The sequence below is a fragment of the Coturnix japonica genome, chromosome 8 (assembly GCF_054131305.1).
Source record: "Coturnix japonica strain WE chromosome 8, WE-NBRP24, whole genome shotgun sequence".
In the NCBI taxonomy this organism is placed as follows: Eukaryota; Metazoa; Chordata; class Aves; order Galliformes; family Phasianidae; genus Coturnix; species Coturnix japonica.
The window spans coordinates 22,534,264-22,554,620 of NC_140670.1; the positions used below are offsets into that span (position 1 = coordinate 22,534,264).

At 45.1% G+C, this 20,357-nt stretch overlaps 1 protein-coding gene across 1 annotated transcript in view; it reads left to right on the top strand.

Moving 5' to 3' along the window:
- The first annotated feature begins 385 nt into the window (after window positions 1–385).
- The window catches only part of NEURL1 (neuralized E3 ubiquitin protein ligase 1), a 128,272-nt gene continuing 108,300 nt past the window's right edge, over window positions 386–20,357 (top strand). Inside the window, exon 1 of the mRNA XM_015867113.3 lies at window positions 386–657. Within this exon, the coding sequence (XP_015722599.2) occupies window positions 573–657 (85 nt within the window). The 5' untranslated portion in view covers window positions 386–572. The remainder of the gene's footprint in view (window positions 658–20,357) is intronic.

Consider the following 20,357-nt stretch of genomic DNA (forward strand, 5'->3'; position numbering starts at 1 on the left):
TGGAAAGCAGCTGACCAGTAGAAATGTCGTTCAAATGGATGGGGGTGTGAGATGTCTTTGAGCCCTGATACTGCTGAGCTGAAGCAGTTCTTTTCCTTCAGCATCCACTGACATCCCAGGCAAAGCTTGCAAAAGCATCTCCAGAACCTACAGTGCTCTTTGAAGTGAATATAAATATGCAGGCTCACATCCTACACGGGTGTTTCATCGCCGATCCTGGGACCACTCCCGTCCAGTCCGGTGCTGTCTGTACGCATCCCCACCTGTAGCACCAGCGGTGGCACATCTGGGCTGCGCACTCCATCCCTCCCGGAGCGGAACAGCTGTCTCCATAGCGACGTACAGCGGCGGGGGGGGCTCGGTGGTGCCGCCGCCCCGCCCCGCCGTACCGAGCCGCCGTACCGAGCCGGCGCGGCCCCGCGGAGGGCAGCGGCAGCGCGGGGCGATGGGGATGGGAGCGGGGCTGTGAGCGCGGCTGGAGAGCTGCCCCTTCCCCGGTACCACCGCAGCTCCACGGGAGGAGACACCGCGCGGTGCCGCCCGGCTCGGCTCGGTTCGGTTCGAATGCGGCCATGGGCAGCCGCTTCTCCAGAATCCCCGCGCTGCCCCGCGGAGGGCAGGGCCGGCTGCACCGCGCCCGTCATCACCACCTCAAAGGTACGGCATCCCCGGCACCCCGAGGTGCGATGGGCACCCGGGCAGGATGGAAACCCTGCTCTGTGCATAGACCCCAGTTTGGGATGAGCGCTCAGAGCGCTGCGGGGTGGGATGCTGTACGCCTTGCACTTCATGTGCGGGTCCCCTTCGTGTGCGGACAGCATGGGGTCAGCGTGCTGGAGGTGGCAGACCACCAAAGCGTCCTCGTGTGTTTCCCTGCAAATGACTCCTTTGCTTTGGCATCTTTTCTGGGTGCTTCAGAAATCTATCTGTGTGCTATGGGCTATCAGTCGCGTTTGCAGGAGGGCAAGGGGTGTTTGAGGCATCCTGCCCAGCATGTGAGGTTATGCTGAAATCTCTTTGCTGTAATTCTGGAGCGCCGTCAGGACCGAGTCGGATGAGGCTGACTTCTGAAAGGCAAGCAAGTGGGAGTGACTGCTGAGGTCTTCTCTGTCCCTGCCCTTTTTTGCCCCCTTTTTTTTGCTGTAGCAGAAAATAACCTGTCCTTCTGGAAGGGGATTTGTGCAGCAGTGCATGCTGTGTGTGTGTTTGATGTGACCTTTTGTTAAGCACACTTATGCAAATGAGGCACAGAATGATGGGGAGAGGACAGGATATCCAGAGTCCCTCTGTAAGCAAGGAGTAAGGCAGGTGCTGTTCCCACAGCTGTTTCAGATGGTCAGTACTTGTTGCATCTTCCCTGACGTTGTGGAATTTGCACCCACCAGTGTGGGAAATAGGGATGTTGTTATCCTTCCTCGTTTGTACTGAGCTTTTGGATGCTTCTTTGGTATGTTTGAGGGGAGTGGAATGGGTTAATGATGTATGGCAACCAGTTACCCAGCTCAGAGGGATTCTCTGGTTATCCTTCCCTTCCACCTCTCTGCTCCCTTCCTCTGTGCCCGGGTGGTATAGAGCAGTTGCATGAGCTGAGGGTAATTATACCACAGCTTTCTTAATGGCTGTGCAAGGAAGTACGAGGAATGCTTACTGTTCTGCCACAGACAGTGGCTGTGCTTAAAATTAAACCTGCAAGGAGAGGGTATTGAAGTCTTCATCCCCTGTCAATGCAAACCGGAAGGTACATGCGATGCTGTAGTAGCTGGTGTGCAATTGTAAAGTGCCAGGGAGGATTTATCTCCACGAATCGTGCTGTCAGCTGGAAGTCTTTCTGGAGCAACCTTAAGCAGATAAGAATTTATAAACTGGAGCCAGAAGGGACACTGCCACTTAATCCATTATCAGTGGCTTACGTGAGCTTTCTGAGATGCTCTGTATGGATCACCCAAATAGGGGTGGGTGGGGGGGGACTAATGGCACTTTTGTTTGTCTTGTTCTTCCTTTAATTTCCACTTTAATTAAATTCCTACCTGTGCCAAGGCAGCAAGTAGAAATATTCCATATCTGTAATGTAGCAGAACAGTGAAATCATTTTAGTTTTGAGTAAAGAGTGAGATGCCTTTGTTGTAAAAAAGAAGCGACTGCCAGGGACAATATGTGCCTTTTCTGTTGTCTTTTTGAAACCAAACTGCCTCAGGTCCTACATTTAAATGCAGAATAAACAAGTCTGATTGGATCTGACAGGTTCCTGTAAAATGGTCTGGAGGGCAGAGCAGTGAAAGTACGAATGTCACACGGTGGTGTTACAAATCTGCCATTTAACATTTTGTAATGTGCATTTTAATTGAAGGTCCCTGGTTCTGCCCTGAGTGCCTGGCTCGGCAGGGGGCACAGCACATTGTAATGCAGCCACCACAGAGCACTCTCCCACTCTGTGCCAGGGCTGATAGGTTCCTTCTTGCTGAAGAAGCCACACTATGGTGATGTGGGGGCTGTGAAGTCAGTTTCTGCCTCATCTGCGCTGTAAAAGACAACCTTCATGCTGAGTAGATCTGCTTCCCAAGTGCACTGTAAGTTTTTATATGTTTCCTTTTCTGCTTGTCCTGCTTAAAAAATGTTTCTCTTTAGTTGAGCAGGTCTTCTGAAGGCCATGTGATGCTTTTGGTGGTACTGAAGGCATAACAGAAATAAAGTCTGGAACTCTAGGCTGATTATTTTAGAGCTGCTTTCAGAGCTGAGCAGTGCTTTAACATGGGATCTGCCCAGCCCTATATGAAGGGGCTTTTAGTTGCTGTTCAATAGAAATCCCTAGATGTAAGGGCTTTAGGACCTTTTCCAAAGCACTCAGTCACCGTCAGTGCTGGTGTCACCGTTGTGCCTGCAGGCTTTAATCAGACAATCGCAGAGTGGTTGGGTTGTAAGGGACCTTAAAGCTAAAGCCCACCTAGTTCCAATCCCCTGCCATAGGCTGAGCGTCCCCCACCAGCTCAGGGCCCCAGGTGGCCTTAGGCAGCTCCAGGGATGGGAGGCCAATGTGGAGACAGTGAAAACAAGCATCAGACAGAACAACAGACATCCAGGACTTGAGCTGTTCAATTGCCACAGCCCTGATCAGGTGTTAAAGTTAACAGCCAGTGCCTTAAAGTAGGTTGTCATTTGATGGTATGAGACTAAAATGAGATTATTGTCAGAATTCCTGTGAATTCTTCACTTCCCATAATGCAGATGTAGCTGTTTCCTTGGGGTGATAGAAGGTGATCCATTGTGTACTTACCTAATGAGCAAAAGAGGGTGATTACCTGATAACGATCTCCTTATGATGTAGGCTGATAAACTCCAGCAAATATTTGCTCTCCACCCTCCCTGAAGCATTGTTTGTGACTGCCACCAAACAAGGTGTGTGCAGCTGTTTGGTGTGAAACACAGTGTGGACTGTGTACCCTCTCTGGGCTGTGGTGTTGCTGTTCCAGGATGCTAGGAATGCCTTTTTGCTGGTTCTTAGGCTAGAGTTGAGGTGTGGGACCTCAATTTCACCTCCTGAGCTCTATGGGGAAAATGGCTTTATATCCTCACTTGTCCTCCATGTCCTCAGCTGTAAGGCTTAGCCAGTTCTGTGGACTGCAGATCAATATTACATTGTAGAAGCTAAGAAGCATTACTGTCTCCTCTCTTCGGTCCTCCCCTCCAGCCTGTCAGGCAGGTTTGCCGCTCTTTCCTGAGCCTCCTCTTGCCTCAGAAGGCTGCACTCTGTGGTGAGTGACAGCCTGTGGGATTTCTTCCTATCAGTTTTCTCATGGGTTAAAGCACCTGTGATATTTATGCTAAGGAATGCAAGCACTACAGTTGAGACAGCCCGAGGTAGTCAGAGACGCTCTTCTCAGAATTGGCTGATTACTCATGGGTTATGCTCTATTATTTGCATGGCAGTAGCATCTGGAGGCTCCCATGGAGATCTGAGTCATGCTGGGCTGGATGCTTCTGTGGTTCCTGACAGAAAACTGCTCTGTATGTGCTGCTCAGATAACTCTAACTCATGTGCCTGGGTGATCTCTGCAGGACACTCTGGGGTTTGTGTCTCTGGAGTGCCCTGCAAAGCAGGCTGGTACCTTAGTGGGGTAGTCCTGGCTAGTGGGGATGCCAGTCATGATGATATGCCTTATGGGTTTATGTAGTTTTTGCCTGCACTTTTGTTTTTGCTCTTCTGAATGTTATATGTCCCATTAACACATAAATAAGTTGGACATTTTCCTCCTTTCATTGGTATTTTATGAGTCTCTGAAGTAAATGTAGAAGATAGCAATCTGCCTGGTGTACGCATTGCAATAATTATATGTTGTTGACAGGAAAGAGTATTGCACTGCCAGCTCTGTTTCTTTCACTTGCAAGATAAAACTAAATGGGGAGTAAAAGGACATGAGCAGCTGATGAATGTGGGGACTGGAGGTCAGGGTGCTAGCATAGCACTGAGAGAATGTCGGTAGTGATGCCATGGGTTCACCTCAGCTCCCATTGCTGTTGTAATTGATTCTTCTTCAAAGTATCATTTCATTTTTCTTCCAGCCTTAGGAAGTCAGAAGGTTTGCTGTTCCAGGCTTTGAAGGTTGCCTTCAGCTTTCTGCTTTCATTCTGCCTTGGGTTGAGCATGTCCCTCTGACCGCTGGCATGCGTGCCTGGGTTGTAGGTGGAAGGGTTGGCTTGGTTCTGGTTCTCAGATTTATACGACCTTTTCTCAAGCACTCTGTTCTTTCCCCATGTTGCTGAACTTTGATTTATTGCATTTCAACTGCTTAAAATTGCCCAGCGTTCCAAACACAGCAATTTATTGATGTTGCTTTTGTTTTCAATTCTCCCTTTCGTAAGGTACAGGAGCCTGTTGGTGAAGCAGGTGATGGTGCAGCTTGTCATGTGGGGCTTCGTTAACAGCGTTTCCCAAGGGAAGACAGAGAAACCAAAACAGGCTATTGAGCTGAAAATATTAGTCCAAGTCTCAGCAGCAGTAAAAAAAGCAAATGTAATATTAGAAATTATAAGGGAAGCCAAACAGAAATAGAGGCCACGAGCAAATTGTTGTATAAATCTGAGTCTAGTTTTCTTTCTTCACCTTTTACCGTCTTAAAAAAAGATGACGGAGAACCAAAAATAGGAGGGCAACAAGGATGGATAATCAAAGGTCTGGGATAATTTAATGTAGGGAATGATTGAATAAGCTTGAACTCTAACCTCTTATGTAGAGGAGTGGTAAATGACAGAGATATAAAGTCCTGACTGACACACAGAAAAGAGGCAGAACTCCACTCTTCACTGTCTCTTCCAGTACAAGGTCTAGGAGGACACACAGTAGAGTTGGTAGATTCCAGGTCCCTTTGAACAGAAAGAGGATGCAGCCATCTACAGTGGCTAGTAGCTCTCAGAGCTCATTAATAGTAGATGTTATAAGTGCAAAAATGGGTCCAATTTTACAGGAGATTGGAGGAGGTCATGAAAGGGGAATTCTTTTTAAGTTTGCTACATACAAAGACTGCACATTCACCCAGCTCTTATGGGCTTCCCTGTTTCTCTTGGCTTACTCTGACACCCCAAGGGACAAGGTGTCTAAGTAGTCCCCACTTTGTTTAGTTTCTAAGACTACCAAAATGCCAGATTTTGGGGAGAACTCTGGATCTGGGAAAGGTTTTTAACACAGGCTTGGGAGATTTGAGATTTGGCAGCTGTTCTTACCTACTGCTGCTAGGATAATTGCAGAAAACAGCTACTTCTGCATCACTGAAATTGTTGCCCATGGCAAGTACACAAGTACATGTTGTTATGTTTACGGTATGTAACTCTGCTGTGGTTACTTGTTTCAAAGTGTGGATCCATGTGTCCTCTGGTTTAGGCTGCCTTGATATTTTATAACACCTGAGGAATGCAGTTCTGGACTGTCCTGAGGAGTGGGGTCTGCAACACCCTTGTTTCGATATCACCTCCATCCTGCAGTCTCCATCTCTGTCTGATCTGAGATTAACCTGATTGATGGCACCCTGCATACAATCAGTGACAAATCCCAAAGTCCTTTCTGACTTTAATCACAGCACTGTGCAGGTGGTTAATGCTGTGCTGCAAATTGACAAATCCCAGAGTAGTTTTGGGGACAGGAGCTGAATTTTAAATTTACAGCCTTGCAATGGTTAAAGTTTCTGCTGTGACTGCATTGTGTGTACACAAACCTAATCTGCCTGGTAACCTGGCTACATAGGGTACTGCTGGTTGTGTAGCTGGGGAGGAAGGTAGGCAGGTGGGCCATATTTGAAGGTCCTAGGTTGATGCATCTTGGTGGTTAAAACTGAGCCAGGGCAAGTTTTCAGTCAATCTTGGACATCTCTAGCTGGTAAAAGCAAGTTGTATATAAGATTCTAGTTCATGTTTGCAGTACTGGTTATCTGGACTTCTAGAGATGGAATTAAAATAGGATTGTGTTCTAAAATTACAGAGTTGAGGATGCCTTGGTGGCATTATGTGCATACAACACTGATAGAAAGCCTCGGTTCATCTCTTTGCTGAAGCATGGGGAAGGATTCTCAGCTCACTGGCTCAAACCTCAGAGCTTTTTTATGCAAAAATCTGTAAAGTCAATGTTAGTCCTTCTCAGTTGGCATCTGAGATAAACTACTGTGCAGTTTTTTTGTTGGTTTAAAAAACCCAATGCTTCACTCTTTGTGTAAACATTTTTTGGAAAACTAAGATCTTAGACAAAATAAATTCTAAAGTCCTGGCATTTCTTGCAGAGCCTCCCTCCTCTCTTTGTTCTTATTCGGTATTTGGGTTTCGTGCTGCTAACACTGACACTTCCAGCTGTTCCTGCATGTGTGGGCTTACACACATGTGCACGGGTATAGGCAGGGATTTCCTGCTGCCTGTTGAACTCATCACTTGACTGGTATGGCCAGAACACACACGCTGTCTAGCATTGGGTCTAGAGAAGACTGGCAACTTGCTTGTAATTTTCCAGTTGCATTACAGTCCTTTTGGCAGAGCAGTGGATGGGGAGCTCCGTAACTGTCCAGGGCCAACTGTTGCTGATGGGACAGGTCTGTGGGCTGGCCATGGGGTGGCTGCAATGGTTCTCTGTCCAGTGTAGGTCTGCCTTTGTCTCAAACGACTTTGCCTTGCTTGTACTCTGTGTTGTGCTCTCTGTGGCTTGTCTCATGAAGGGGAATTGGAGACAACCTATCAAGTATAATTAAAGCTTTATATTTGACTTGGGAAATCACTGCTGCATGTTTTGCCAGCCAGACCAGGAGAGTATGCTGGGAAGCAATTGTGTGAATGATTGAAGAGGGAGAAAGGTGATGAAAGACTGTGCAAACAGTTGAATTGAAGAAAAAGAAAGTTGATGAAAAGTTCCATTGGCCTAGTGGAAGTGTTTCTACTCTTGGTGTGCTTTTAAAAAAACAAATCATTTTGCATAATTGAAAAGGTAGTATTTGCTTTCAAACAAAATGCTTTGAAAATCTGTGTCAGGTTTGGCAGGTTTGGTGTATTTCCATTCATTTTCAAATAGAGGATTCAGGAGAGGTTATAGGTCCATTTCCTGAAACTGAGGGAAAGATGGTGCCAACAAGAGCTCTTCTTTTCAGCAACAGTCACACCTATCCTGAAAAGGCATTTTCTACATGGTAGTAGAATTGGATTTGGTAAACTGTGTTCCTCTATATAAGAGAAGTCTCAGTGCTTACATCCATTACATTTTATCACAAATCAGAAGAATTCTTATCTGAAAAACATATTTATAGTAATTGAAAATACTGTATTTGTGCAGAGAAGTTGCTAAAAGGCAAATAAAGTATTTCAGGATAGAATTTTCTAGCAGGCCAGCATAAGCATTTTGGGTTCTGCTTTGAGAAGAGGTCTCATCCTACTGAGGCATGAAGTAAGGAGCCTGGCTTCTGAAGGGACAAGGCTCAGTTAGACGCTGAGCAGAGGTGGAAATGTGGGATCCTTTATCCCAGAGGAACTGATCAGGAGCACATTTAAAGTAGTGGTTTCTTACCTGGGGAGCTGAATGAGAGCATGAATGTCTTTGTGAACTGTGTCTGTCTGGACATCCCTCTGACTTCATTTTACTTGAATGCTGGAGATCACACCCTGATTTCATCAGAAGAAACATGATCATCTTATGCTTGATTCATTCTAATTCACATTGACTCCCCATATGTCAACATATGATTTTAAATACCCCACTGATCATCTTTTATCCTCTGTTAGGCATATGCTCTGCTTGATTTCCCTTTAACTGCTACTTGGATGGAGATGTGACTGTTTTGTGCTCTGCTGCTCATCAACATCAGCTAATGTAAAGACAGTATTGGACTCTTGCTGCTGGACAGATAAGCTGAGCAGCAGTAGAGACAGAGCTTATTTGCTTTCCAGATTACAACTTTTTATCAGAAGTTCAGTTCTGATCTCCTTCCTGAGTGGTGTCTGTGTAATTGAGTATTTAATTGTATTAGTGTTACTCTGAATTTTTCTTGTTTGAGCAACTGGTGCAATCACATTTTAAAATATCTGTATTTATATATCACAGGGTCGCTAAATGTTTATCTTCTGTACTTAGCAAGTATTTACTGGGTAGGAAGGAAAGAGATGGTTTCCCACAGAAATCCTGATTCCCGTTAGAGGATAGGGTACAAATAACTGTAGAAGTCACACAGAGAATGTATTTTATTTCATTTATTTCATTAACATTGGAAAAGACCTCTAAGATCACCCAGTTCAATCATCAACCTATCCCTGCCATGGCCATTAACTGCATCCCTCTGTGCCACATCTCCATTGTTATTGAACACTCCCAGAGATGGTGACCCCATCACCTCCCTGGGCAGCCTGTGCCAGTGCATCATCACTCTCATTGCTTGAGACTTTAGGATGTGGCTTAGAGGTGGCAGGTGGATGTTTTTACTAGATCATCTTAGGGGTCTTTTCTAACTTGTATGATTCTACATCCTGCATTCATTTTGTCAGGAAGTTCTTACCTCTTCTGAATGATTAATGGCCTGTATGGATGATTTGATGCACAGTGGTTTGCTTTGGGCAGTTGTTCTCAGCCTGGATTGACTGTGTTGGTGGGCTTAGCAGAGAGTAAAAATCTGTTTGCAGTTTCAAGCAGAGAGGTCCCGCAGGTGGGATGTGTTGCAGTGAATAAGGTGAGCTGTGCTTGCTGTTGTCCATGCTCTGCATTGAGAAGATATCATCGGCCTCCAGTTGTCAGCCCAGTGTGAAGCCCAGGAGGAAAAATTACCGAGTGATGAGTGGGAATGGAGACTGAGGGTAAACTCCCAATTTGGAAATGTTAATGTTACATCCATTATTAATAACCCCACTGTGAAAGAAAAAAGCACTGCTGCACACAGAGTGTGGCACAGGGAAGAGGCAGGCAAAATTAAAATTTCATTCTTGCCATGGTCTTACAGTAAAGGTTTTGTGATACACACCCGGCAATGCCACTATAAATAATCTCGTTATCTAATCTTCCAACTCAGACTATGACAGAAGATTACAAATAGGGAAACAGTGCTGTGTAGCTTTTAGCTATTTTCCCACTGCTTCCCTGGCTTCTGCTGGAGCTTTATTGCTGTGCCCCTTGTAATTCAGATGGAGACAACATTATTCACGAGTACAGCATGTCACTAGCAGGAGGAGAGTTCAGATAAAACCCAGAAGATTTATGACATAGTTTAGATAAGGCCACGTAGGAACTGGGAGGAGGGAAGCAGTAAGTCAGAGCCCAGCAGTGTTTCTCAGGGTGTGGTGAGAACATCCTCATGCCAGCTCTGCTAGCTCACATACAGAACATTATGAAGATGGGGGTGCAGGTGGAAGGGATGTCACCTCTTCTCCCCTCTCCCTGCCCACTGGGGTTGTAAACGCTCAGTTCTGACCCTTCATTGGAGCTCTGTGTCACCTGTGTCAGGGTACCTGTAGGCAGTGAGGAGAGTTGAGTCCTGGGAAAGGGTTAAAAATGCTCTTTTGCAGTATTTGTACATGGACCCAAATGACCCCTTCCCACAAAGGACTGCTACCTCAGCCTTTATTGAGTAATGCAACCTTGCTGTGGCTATGGGAAGAGGTGGGAGGGAGTATGGCTATTGTAAAACCTTAGCCCCATGAGACTCAGATCATCCTCTTTTTCCCATGTCCTAAGATAGATTGATGTCTAGCAAGGTAAAACGATTCATTTATATTTTGCACAGCTGAGTGGCAGGAAGAATGTGTTCATCTGCTCTTACATCCATCAGTTCCTACAGAGTCCATGTCATCCAGTTTTGCCTCCCAGAGAGATGCTGGGTCTCGAGGACTTCCCTTGCATCCCCAGCCCATGGAGGGAGCCAGCAGGTGTTCTTTACATTCCTAACTCACAGCACCCCCAGCATCCTGCTGAGTTGAGGCAATCATATTCAGCTCTGCTGACTCACTGCCTCTTGCAGCCCTCTGAAAAGCATCCTTAAATAGTGCTGAAAACAAATGAGCCAGAGGACGTTCCTGACTGTGCCTGGTTCAACTGAGACCCAATGTTGGTAGCAAATTATTTGAGTTTTTCCAGCTTCTCATCCCACATTCTGGCGTTTCAGCTTAAATTCCCAGGCATAAGCAATCAGAAGTTCTGGATCAGAAGCTTCCTGGGCATAGGCACTCTCAAGCTGTTCATCAGGAAGGAGAATTACCTTCTCGTGATTAGATTCTGCAAGCAGATCATATTTGCTGCAGGAACAGAGGTTTTATATATAGTAAAATGCTCCCAGGTGTGCTTTTAGTTGTGCTTCTGGGTGCTAAGGATTGATTAACAAGAGGCACCCAAAAACCATATTATGGCTGAGGCAGAGCAGGGTGCTTTTGCTTTGATCCAGGGAGCTGATTGAATTCACTGACAGATGCCAAGTATTTATGTCCTTGCCTGAGTTTATCTGTTAAATTAGAAAGTGTTAAAAGCTGGAGTTATTTTGGGAATAAATGCATTAAATAGTGATGGAGAGCTCCAGATAGGTATTGGTGGGATGGTATTTTATTTTTATGGATGCTCGTCCAAAGTGTATTACTCAGAACATCAGAATAGAAAGCTGCAAGGATAACACGTTGCACAAGATTTACACCAGAATACTTGAGCTGAGTTCAGAGAGCCCAACGTCTTTCTTTGTGACACTGCTTGGAATCATGAATAATGCAATTATAGAATCATAAAATCATTGAAGTTGGAAAAGACCACTACGATCACCCAGTCCAATCACCCACCTACCAGGGGAAGTTATATTTATTGTACATGCACAATTGCACGTATTAGTAAACAGTTGTAATTTCTGCTGTAAGGTTCTTGGCAGTTGAAATAAGTAGAGAATTATTTTAAGTATGTTATTTAGCACGTTGATAAATGTCCAAACTCTGGAGAAGCTGTTATTTGCCTTGAAAACCATTGCAAACACATCTTCTGGTTCCTTTTGCTCAGTCTCCCTCCAACCAGTGATCTTTCTCCATTTGATTTATCCTGTAGTGTTGACAGCAGTGTGGGTTTTTGTTTAATTTATTCTGTAACTTCACCTAAAATAGATTCTGACCTTTGATTTTGTTTATAGCTTTCATATCATTCTTTATATTTTCATTTTTTTTTTTTTAAATTTAAATTATTATCACCTCCTTAATAAATATCTTACTTTATTTTGACCATTATCTAGCCTTCCTAACTTTCTACGGGCCATCTTGAAACCCTTGTGCAATCATTCAGGTTGGAAATAACCTCTATAATCATCTAATCCAACCATCCACCTACCACCAGTATTGACTATTAAACCATAAATGGTGACAGTTTACAGCTGAACCAGACTCAAGATGAGGCTGAACATCTGACCCATAAACACCATGCAAGTTGTCCCATTTCCAGTGCCTCTAAGCCATCATGTGCCTCAGATATTAATACGTATCTGCTCCTTACAAACTGCCTTCTGCTGTGCTTCATCAAATAACGCAATGCTGTAATTATTTGTGACAGTGAAAATCTCCAAAAGCATTCAAATAAAAGCCAAAGCATGTCCTATGTGGGAAGGTTATAATACAAAGATGGGTTGCTTTGCCTCCAAGTCACATTGACACACGAGGCAGAAATACCCATACAAGATGAGCCCTAGATATACTGGATTGAAGGGGGAACTCCATTGCTGTTGCCATGGGTCTATTTGTAGGTGCTTGGCTGAGTGAATGACCCAAATATAGTTCAAGCCCATGACTATTTAATTTTCTTAGCAATGCAAATACACTGGGTGAAGGCTAGGAACTCTGCATCTAATTTAGCAATGTTGCTTTAGCAACATCATGCAGGATGCAAATAGTCTCCTTGGTAACACTTCCTAAGTGGCATTAGATAAGTGCTGGTTACAAACATGGAAGCAGATCAGAAGGATAGACATGCTCTTGTCCTGTACCTTTTTATAGCCCCAGACATCACGATTAGTGGTGCTTCAGGGCTGGGATCACATACAGGAGCTGCCTCAAAAGCAGATTTGGGTTGTTTTCTTGAGTTTTGAAGACCTTTTCTTGGGAAGCAGCAACACAGGAGGGACTGAAGGTGACAAATGGGGTTACTTAGTGCTCAGAGACAGGGCAGTTGTTTCTGCTGTTGACAATGCTGTATAGAAAGAACCATCCCTCCAATTTTGTGTACTTCTCTTTTACATACAGAAGCTGCAAGGTACAAAAGGAACATGGCCTTAATGGCTCAAAAATAAGAAGCAATGAAATATCTGCCAACGCTTTTGTTCTACATTGATCTTTGTTTTAATCCCACTGGTTGATGTCTGAGGATCTTGTCCAAGGAGTACAAATGCATAGTAATGTCAGCTGGAGTACAATGAAATAGGGTGGTGAGTGGTACCGTGTCCATGAGGGCATCAGAAGATTCTGGTTAGGGATGGAAGCTTGTAGCAGCAGATGGTTTTATTTTATCATGAGCTTGTCCTGCTTCAGCAGAGGCAGATGTTTGGTGGACTTCTGCACTTTTCTTTTTGAAGGAGACATACTGTTTAGCAGAGTTTGTTGTGGCAGGATAAAGGGAAATGGTTTCACATTAGAACATGGGGGATTTAGATTTTATATAAGGAAGAAGTTTTTACAGTAAGAGCGATGAGGCACTGGCATAGGTTGCCCAGAGAGGTGGTGGCTGCTCTGACCCTAGGGACATCCATGGTCAAGCTGGAGGGGCTCTGAGCACCTGATGGGGGCTGTAGGTGTCCCTGCTCAGTGCAGGGGGGTTGAACCAGATGGACCTTAGGAGTCTCTTCCAACTCAAATGTTTCAGTGGTTCTCCAAAAGCTAATCCAGAGCCTTGCAGCCATGCACATCCATAACTGTGACCTCTGGGTCCATGAACAAGCCCAGGGACTTGAGACCAGCCAGTCCAATGTCCCTTCTTCATGCTGACAGCATGCAGCACCTTGCAACTTAGATACATACCATCAGGCTAACTGCAATTTTTTCTCTTCTCATGTACAAGAGAATTCAAATGTCAATAGCATCTCTTTATAAGGAGAACTCAAAATAAAAACCACATCCCCCGCAGCCCTTTTTTTTTTTCTCTCCTAGATCCTCTTGGAATCCGTCCATCTTCATATCACCCTTATCTCGTGGCCTCCACTCTAAATGTCAGCACTAATTAATGGGACCTTGGCCCTCAGATGATTAACAAGAAAGCATTTGTTTGTGAGGTGGGGGGCCCTCAGGTCTCCCCTTTCCCAGAGTGTGGAGCTGGGGATGTCAGCCTGGTGCGTGACAAAGCACTAAAGCAACACTGTGCCTCAGGGTATCATACACGAACAAGTGAAGCTGCTGGGTGGGAGAAGAGTTTCCTGAATCTCCCAGAGGTTAAATCAGCACTGGAGAGCTGTTTGGATGCTGGGATGATGCTCCAGCCCTAAGGCAAGCTGTTCCTGTAGTCTCTGTGCAGCAGAATGGCCTTGCTGCCACGTGTCTTGGTCATGGTGCTTTGGGGTCTCCAAGTAAAAATAGATGGGGTAGACAGAGCCACGATGTAGATCACAGTCTTGCAGTGAAGAATTGTTGAATTTCCAGGAGCAGGTGGTGTAGTAGCCATGTGTATGCTGTAGAAGGGCACATAAGTGCCCTATCCAGCACAAGACCCTTTTCCATCAGTCCCCTCCTGACTCCCAGCCCTGACTTAGCATAGAATCATACAGAATCATAGAGAGGCTTGGGTTGGAATTGAGCTTGAAGTTCATCTGGTTCTAAACCCCCTGGTTGCTGACCACTAGATCAGGGTCCAGAGCCCCATCCAACCCAGCCTTGAACACCTCCAGGGCTGGGACACCCAGAGCACTGGGCAGCAATGCCAGGTCCTCACTCCTCTATGAGTATAGTACTTCCTCCTAACATCTAACCTAAATCTCTCTCTTAGTTGAAAGCCATTCCCCCTTGTCCTATCACTATCTCCATTTCTGTGAATCCATTCTTGTCCTTCCCCCAAACCCAGCCAGAAGAGATTGCAACCAAAACTTTCTCCTGAGCAGCAAGGGCGCTGCAGAATGACTCTGGCTTGGATGCAGACATCTCTCATTCAGCATTCACCTCTGACAAGAGATGACTTTTGGCAGCCCTCTGTTTGCTCAGATGGGTTTATTAGCTCTTGTATATGCTTTCATTGCAGCTGGAGCTGCTCTTATGGCCGTGCAGGCATCGGCAGTGTCTCCTGCTGGCACCCTTGTCTGTTATTTTTATATTTTTAGTGGCCTTCCTTGTGCAATAACATGAATTATCTCTTTGATAAGCATCTTTTAGTGGAATATTAATGTATATAATTAAGATAGTATTTGGTTCTTGAATCACACTGTTCATCCCCAAATTGGCTTAATTACACAGCTGCTCCTCTTGAAGGAGGCTGGTTTTGTTTGAAAGCTTAAATATGTAGATAGGGGCTAAACTTCTTCTTCCAAGGAGACAACCTCCATTTGGGATTTCCAGCTATTTCTCTCACAGTGTTTTTTCTCTGTTTTAAGGATAGGACGAAGTAGATGGAGACACCAAAGGTCAGGCTGAATGGGCTCTGAGCAACTGGTGGAACTGTAGGTGTCCCTGTTCATTGCAGGGGAGTTGGACCAGATGGCCTTTAAGGGTCCCTTAAGGATATCATATCCCTTGGGTTTGTTCATGTGTGATTTCAGTGGTTTTTCTCTCTGTGACACCTTGAAACTCAGGTATCCCTACCAGCCAAAGTCTGCAGGGTAAAGCACCTGCTTCCAAACAGAAAACAAGCTTTAACAGCAGCCTCATTCTCTCTGTGTTATAACGACATGGAAGAAAAAATGCCTCCAGACAATTCTGCAGCATTATTTCAGCTTTCTGTGAGGCAGCTGAGAAGTTATGTTCAATTTCACTATCAATTCTTCAGCTTTGAGCATCGCTGCTGTAAACTGTCAGCATCTCCTGTGAGTATGTTAGTGTTGGGAAGTATGCAGTAAATCAGATTATAGCTGCCCTTTATTAACCTGATGCACAAGACTTCAGCAGTAGAGGTTTGATTCAGGGAAAATGAACGAGGATAGTTAAAGTCAAATATAAATAGAGCTCATTAAAAAACAAACAAATCGGCCCCTGTTTCATTATGTGACTCTTAACTGCACCAGGACTACAGAAGCAGTTCTCATTAAAGTCCCCTGGCAGCCTTGTTCTCTTCATCATCTTCTGCACGGTTACGAGCTATAGGAGCTCTCACGGATGTGAAACCAATCTGTGCCTTGTAATGGGAGAAGGAGAAAACAAACAGAATAAGCCCATGTGCATGCACACATAATAAAAGGAGCTCAGTTCTGCCAGAAGCTCAGTACTGCCAACACATCCACGTTCCACAGAAACAAGGAATGGTTGAGTTAGAAAGGACCTTAAAGCCCATCCGGTTCCACTCTTGCTCTGTGCTGAGTGCCACTCACTGGATTGGGGCACTATCCAGCCTGGTCTTGGGCGCCTCCAAGGATGCAGCACCCAGACCACTGTATCTAGGGCCTCTCTCCTCTGCTCTCAGCATTCCCTTCTGCAGCTGTAAAGCTATAGTCAAACTCAAATGCTCCCTGTCCTGGTGTAGGAGGTGCTCGTTTCTGCTGTGTTGTGAAGTACATATGTTTTGGGGGAAGGGAGAAAGTAAAAAACCTGTGATTTAATCTGAGTATGGAAAAAATCCAGCAATGGTGATAAAACACAATGTATAGCTGTCTGTGCTGAAGGAGAAAAGGTAGCAGAATGGCATCCAGAGTTCCCTGTTTACCAGTACTGAGTGAGGCTGTAATGACTGCTTTGTTGAATAGGAATTGCTTCCCTTCCTGAGGTCCTGAGTGTGTGTATGTACAGAAGGGATGCCACATGTACCCTTGTGTTGAACATCTATGGGGACTGTGACCCTACTGCCTTCCTGGGCAGCCTGTTCCAACACCTCACTGCTCTGAGATGAAATTTCTCTTAATATCGAACCTGAACTTCCCTGTGTGCAACTTAAGGCCATTACCTCTTGTGCTCCCACTGTTGCCTGGGCTGGAGGGCAGTGGCTGGGAGGCCCTGCAGCTACTTTTAAGACAAAATTACAACATTTTGTTTTTGGAAAGATGTGTTGAAGAAAAGATGTAATGAATCTCATTTTGGCTAATGTAATAGCACACTTGGGAGATTAACATTCTGCTTAAGGGAATAAAACTGCAGTATCTCTTGAGCAAACTTGTTCCCACTGGAGAATTGGAGAGCTTAACAGCAAGCAGCAGCTGTATGCCATTTACAATTGCAGTTCCTGGAAGAAATGTGGAGCCTGCAAGGGATGTGTCTGCATCGTACTTTATGTTATCATTTCCCCCTGCTACAAGCACCAGTTCAGACCTGCTCTTATCCCCAGTTCAGTCTCAGCTTTAGTAGCAGTGGGAACATCAGGACAGTGAAGCCCTCGGTCTTTTAAAGCAATGTATCACCTACTCAGCACAAGTTTAGCACGTGTGCCAGCCATGAGAGCTCCCTCTATTCCAATTTGATGTGGAAAATCATTCCAAAGTTTTAATTAATTTGAATTCATGATTGCAGAGCAATTTTAGCGAATGCAGATGGAAATCAGTAGAGAAATGTTAGTTTGTCTCGTGTTAGCATTTCTCATGCATACGTTTCACAAAGAGTTGCAGCTTACCCAGAACCTGGACTGGACCGTGCCTGACTGTTTAATTACTGTTTACACAGAAGTAATTTGCAAAGTGTTATTTTCTGCAATCAATGCACTCCGGTCCAATAAATATTTAACGCTTCCATCTGCCGTTTTCAAGTCAGCTATCAACCCTCTCTGATGAAGTCTATGAAACAGTTGTCTGCTGCTGATCTAAAGAACGCTTCAAGATCCAACTCATGCAGAAACCTAGAAAAAAGCAGATTTCCTACACCCAGCTGGATTCTCTTTTCTAGATTTAATATGCACAGGGAGACTATTATGTATGGAGAGAGGTTTTGGCAGATGTGCTCATACATCTTTAGCAGGAAGGAGGGGTGGAGAAGACCTCTGTCTACATGGGCAGGAGGGAACCGGGTGGGATGTGGACCTCTCATCCTGCAGAGCAGCTCCTTGCTCCGGCTGCACGGCGACAATTTGATTAGTGGTATTCATGGAGGATCTGGAGCTCTCTGGATGGCAGTGCCCTGTGCCAATGCAAATGTCACTGCTCGCAGCACAACATGGGGGCCTTGATGATTAGTTCTGTTTTACTGTTTTTCTAGTATAATTGTGTTTAATTCATGTGTTGTTTCATCAAAGTGTCTGTCACTCAGGGCTTGGCCTCATCTTCTTAAATAGCTGGGTATAAAATTACAATGTGTTCCTCCAGTGAGACCATATTTCCCGAACATCATGACAGCTTTATTATGACACAGGGCCCTCTGTTTAGCTGAACAGATACAGTGAATTATCCTTTTAAAAAATCAGAATCTCTTGCATTGGGTCACTCCCTGTTCAAGGTTACTCTGAATCAATACCACAGGCATCTGCAGCCATGGCAGTTGTGCTGTGACCTTTAAGCTGGGTCAGGGTGGGCTGTACTTAACTGGGTGGCAAACTGAATAGCACCAGATGGAGAGGGGCTCATTTTTCAGCAGAAACTGCTCTGTTTTTGTGTTCTTCCACAGCTTGGTGGCAGCTTCCAGAGAAAGGGGAGAAATAGTGGGAACGGTCCCCATGGTGCCGAGAATTCCTAATGACTCTGGGAGAGGGTTAAAGAACCTATAGAACGTGGTGCTGAGGGATGTGGTTAGTGGGCATGGTGGGGTTGGGTTGATGGTTGGACTGCATGATTGTAGTGGTCTTTCAAATATTAATGTTTCTATGGTTCTGTGATTCTGGTTGCACTTCATGAATTTGCTGCTGGAGGGCCTTTGGGATGGGTGGAGATGTCAATCTAATACTGACACCTCTGGATTGAAAATTTCACTGCATTACGGAACAAGTGTTGGAATTGCTTCTGCAATGGGCTGGCATTGCATGGCTGGGAACCAAGATTACTTGCTGGTTTTGGTACTCATGTAATGGGTGATGTCCCAGGAGGTGGGGGAAAAAAGATGGCTGTAGGAAAGTGTATTGGAAGTGCAGATTGCAGTATTACTTTGGTACGAGCCTTCTTAAAAATATATATATTATTATTTAAGAAAGCTTTAAAACTTTGTGGGGCATTAGCTGAATGGCTGGCTGACCTATGGCTTCATTAAACAGCATCCAACCTCAGGAAACCCCCAGTGGCTGCAAACAAATATTAAATTAAGCAATGCTTTTGGCTAACAGCTAAGCTTCCATAGCCAGCAATGTGTTGTCCTGGGCAGTTTTCTTACTGCTTTTATGTGTGTTTTGGGGGGAAGCCAGACCTACTGTGTGCAGGTGAAGGGTGGGGAAGAGGAGCTGGCTCACAGCTTCATACACCAAATTGAGACGTGTGTGGTGCTAGGGCAGTTCTGAAGGGCCAGGCACTTTGTTTTCATCATCTCCTTTGCAGCAGGCTCTGTAGGAAAATGTAATTTGAACACTGCAGAAATCTGCTTGTTAATGGAAGATGACACAGTCTACTAGGCACAGCAGGGCTTAGTGGAGATAAATCCCTCTGCTTGATGTTCCCAGCTCTCCCACGCAGACACCAAGGCATTCACCTTGCTGTGCCTATGTACAGAGATAAAGGAAGGAGGGATATGGACTTGTACTGCTGTTGTTGTGGCTGAATTCTGGCCAGAACCCAACAGCAAGGAGGAGAAGGCAGCTCCTGACTCCTGCTGCTGGCGTTTACACCCAATTTAGTTACACTGAGAGACCCCAGGCAGTTTGGGCTGATGGATGTTGGGTCAGCTGCAGGCCGCCATTTCCTATCCCCCATTTCTTTTGAAAGGATCGTACCATGTGCCTTTGCTGAACTGGAGTGATGTATAGAAAACTGAAGGTGTCTTTGAACTCAAAATTGTGGTTTGTCATTTGACCAGCTTATGAGATTGATCTGATTAGGTCTTGTGTGAGATTCAGTGGACACTGTTCACCTGCTGACATCTCTTCTACAGCTCTTTGCAAACAGGATGCTCCTGTGGATGACCATACTTGCACTAGTTACTGGGGGCTACAGGGGGTTACTGTCCCTGTATGTGTTTGTGGAACAGATGTGGCACTGAAGTACGTGGTTGGTGGCCATGGTGAGGATGGGTTGATGGATGGTTGGACTAGATGATCTTAGAGGTCTTTTCTAACCTGAATGATTCTATGAAAGGCTGGAACTTGGCTCAGGAGAGCTGGATGTTGAGATCCAGCAGCCCCCAGCCTGGGGTAGATCTTATCCTCTGTAGTGTCCTGCAGGGCAGCCAGTGCAGATGGAGCCTTGTTGAAGAGATAAGCAAAGGCAAGGTAGGGAATACCAGCGTTCCTTAATAGTGCATTTCCTGGGTATTGGAATAGTTCTGTGAAGCAGGAATTTAACAGAACAAATATGGCTGATAACACTTCTGGTAAATAATAATAAAAATAGCTGTGACAATTCAGCTAGCTTGACTAACGTAGAAACAGCATCTGTGTTGAAGAGAAAAATACAATAGCAGAGAAGTTTTCTTTCTGCCATTTCCTAGCTTTGCAGGTGCTGTCATTGGGTAACATTCAGGCTCGGAGTCTAACACACATCTGCACATCCTTGGGTCTGATTTAAGCCCCCTTAAAATACCTTTTCTATGTCCTGTATCTTTGTTCTTGGTGCATTTCACCCACTGTATGGAAAGCAGCAGCCTCCTTCCCTCATCTAGCATGGGGATTGTTTTTCTCAAGAAAGACTTAAATAGCAACCCAGGCAATCTGGTTC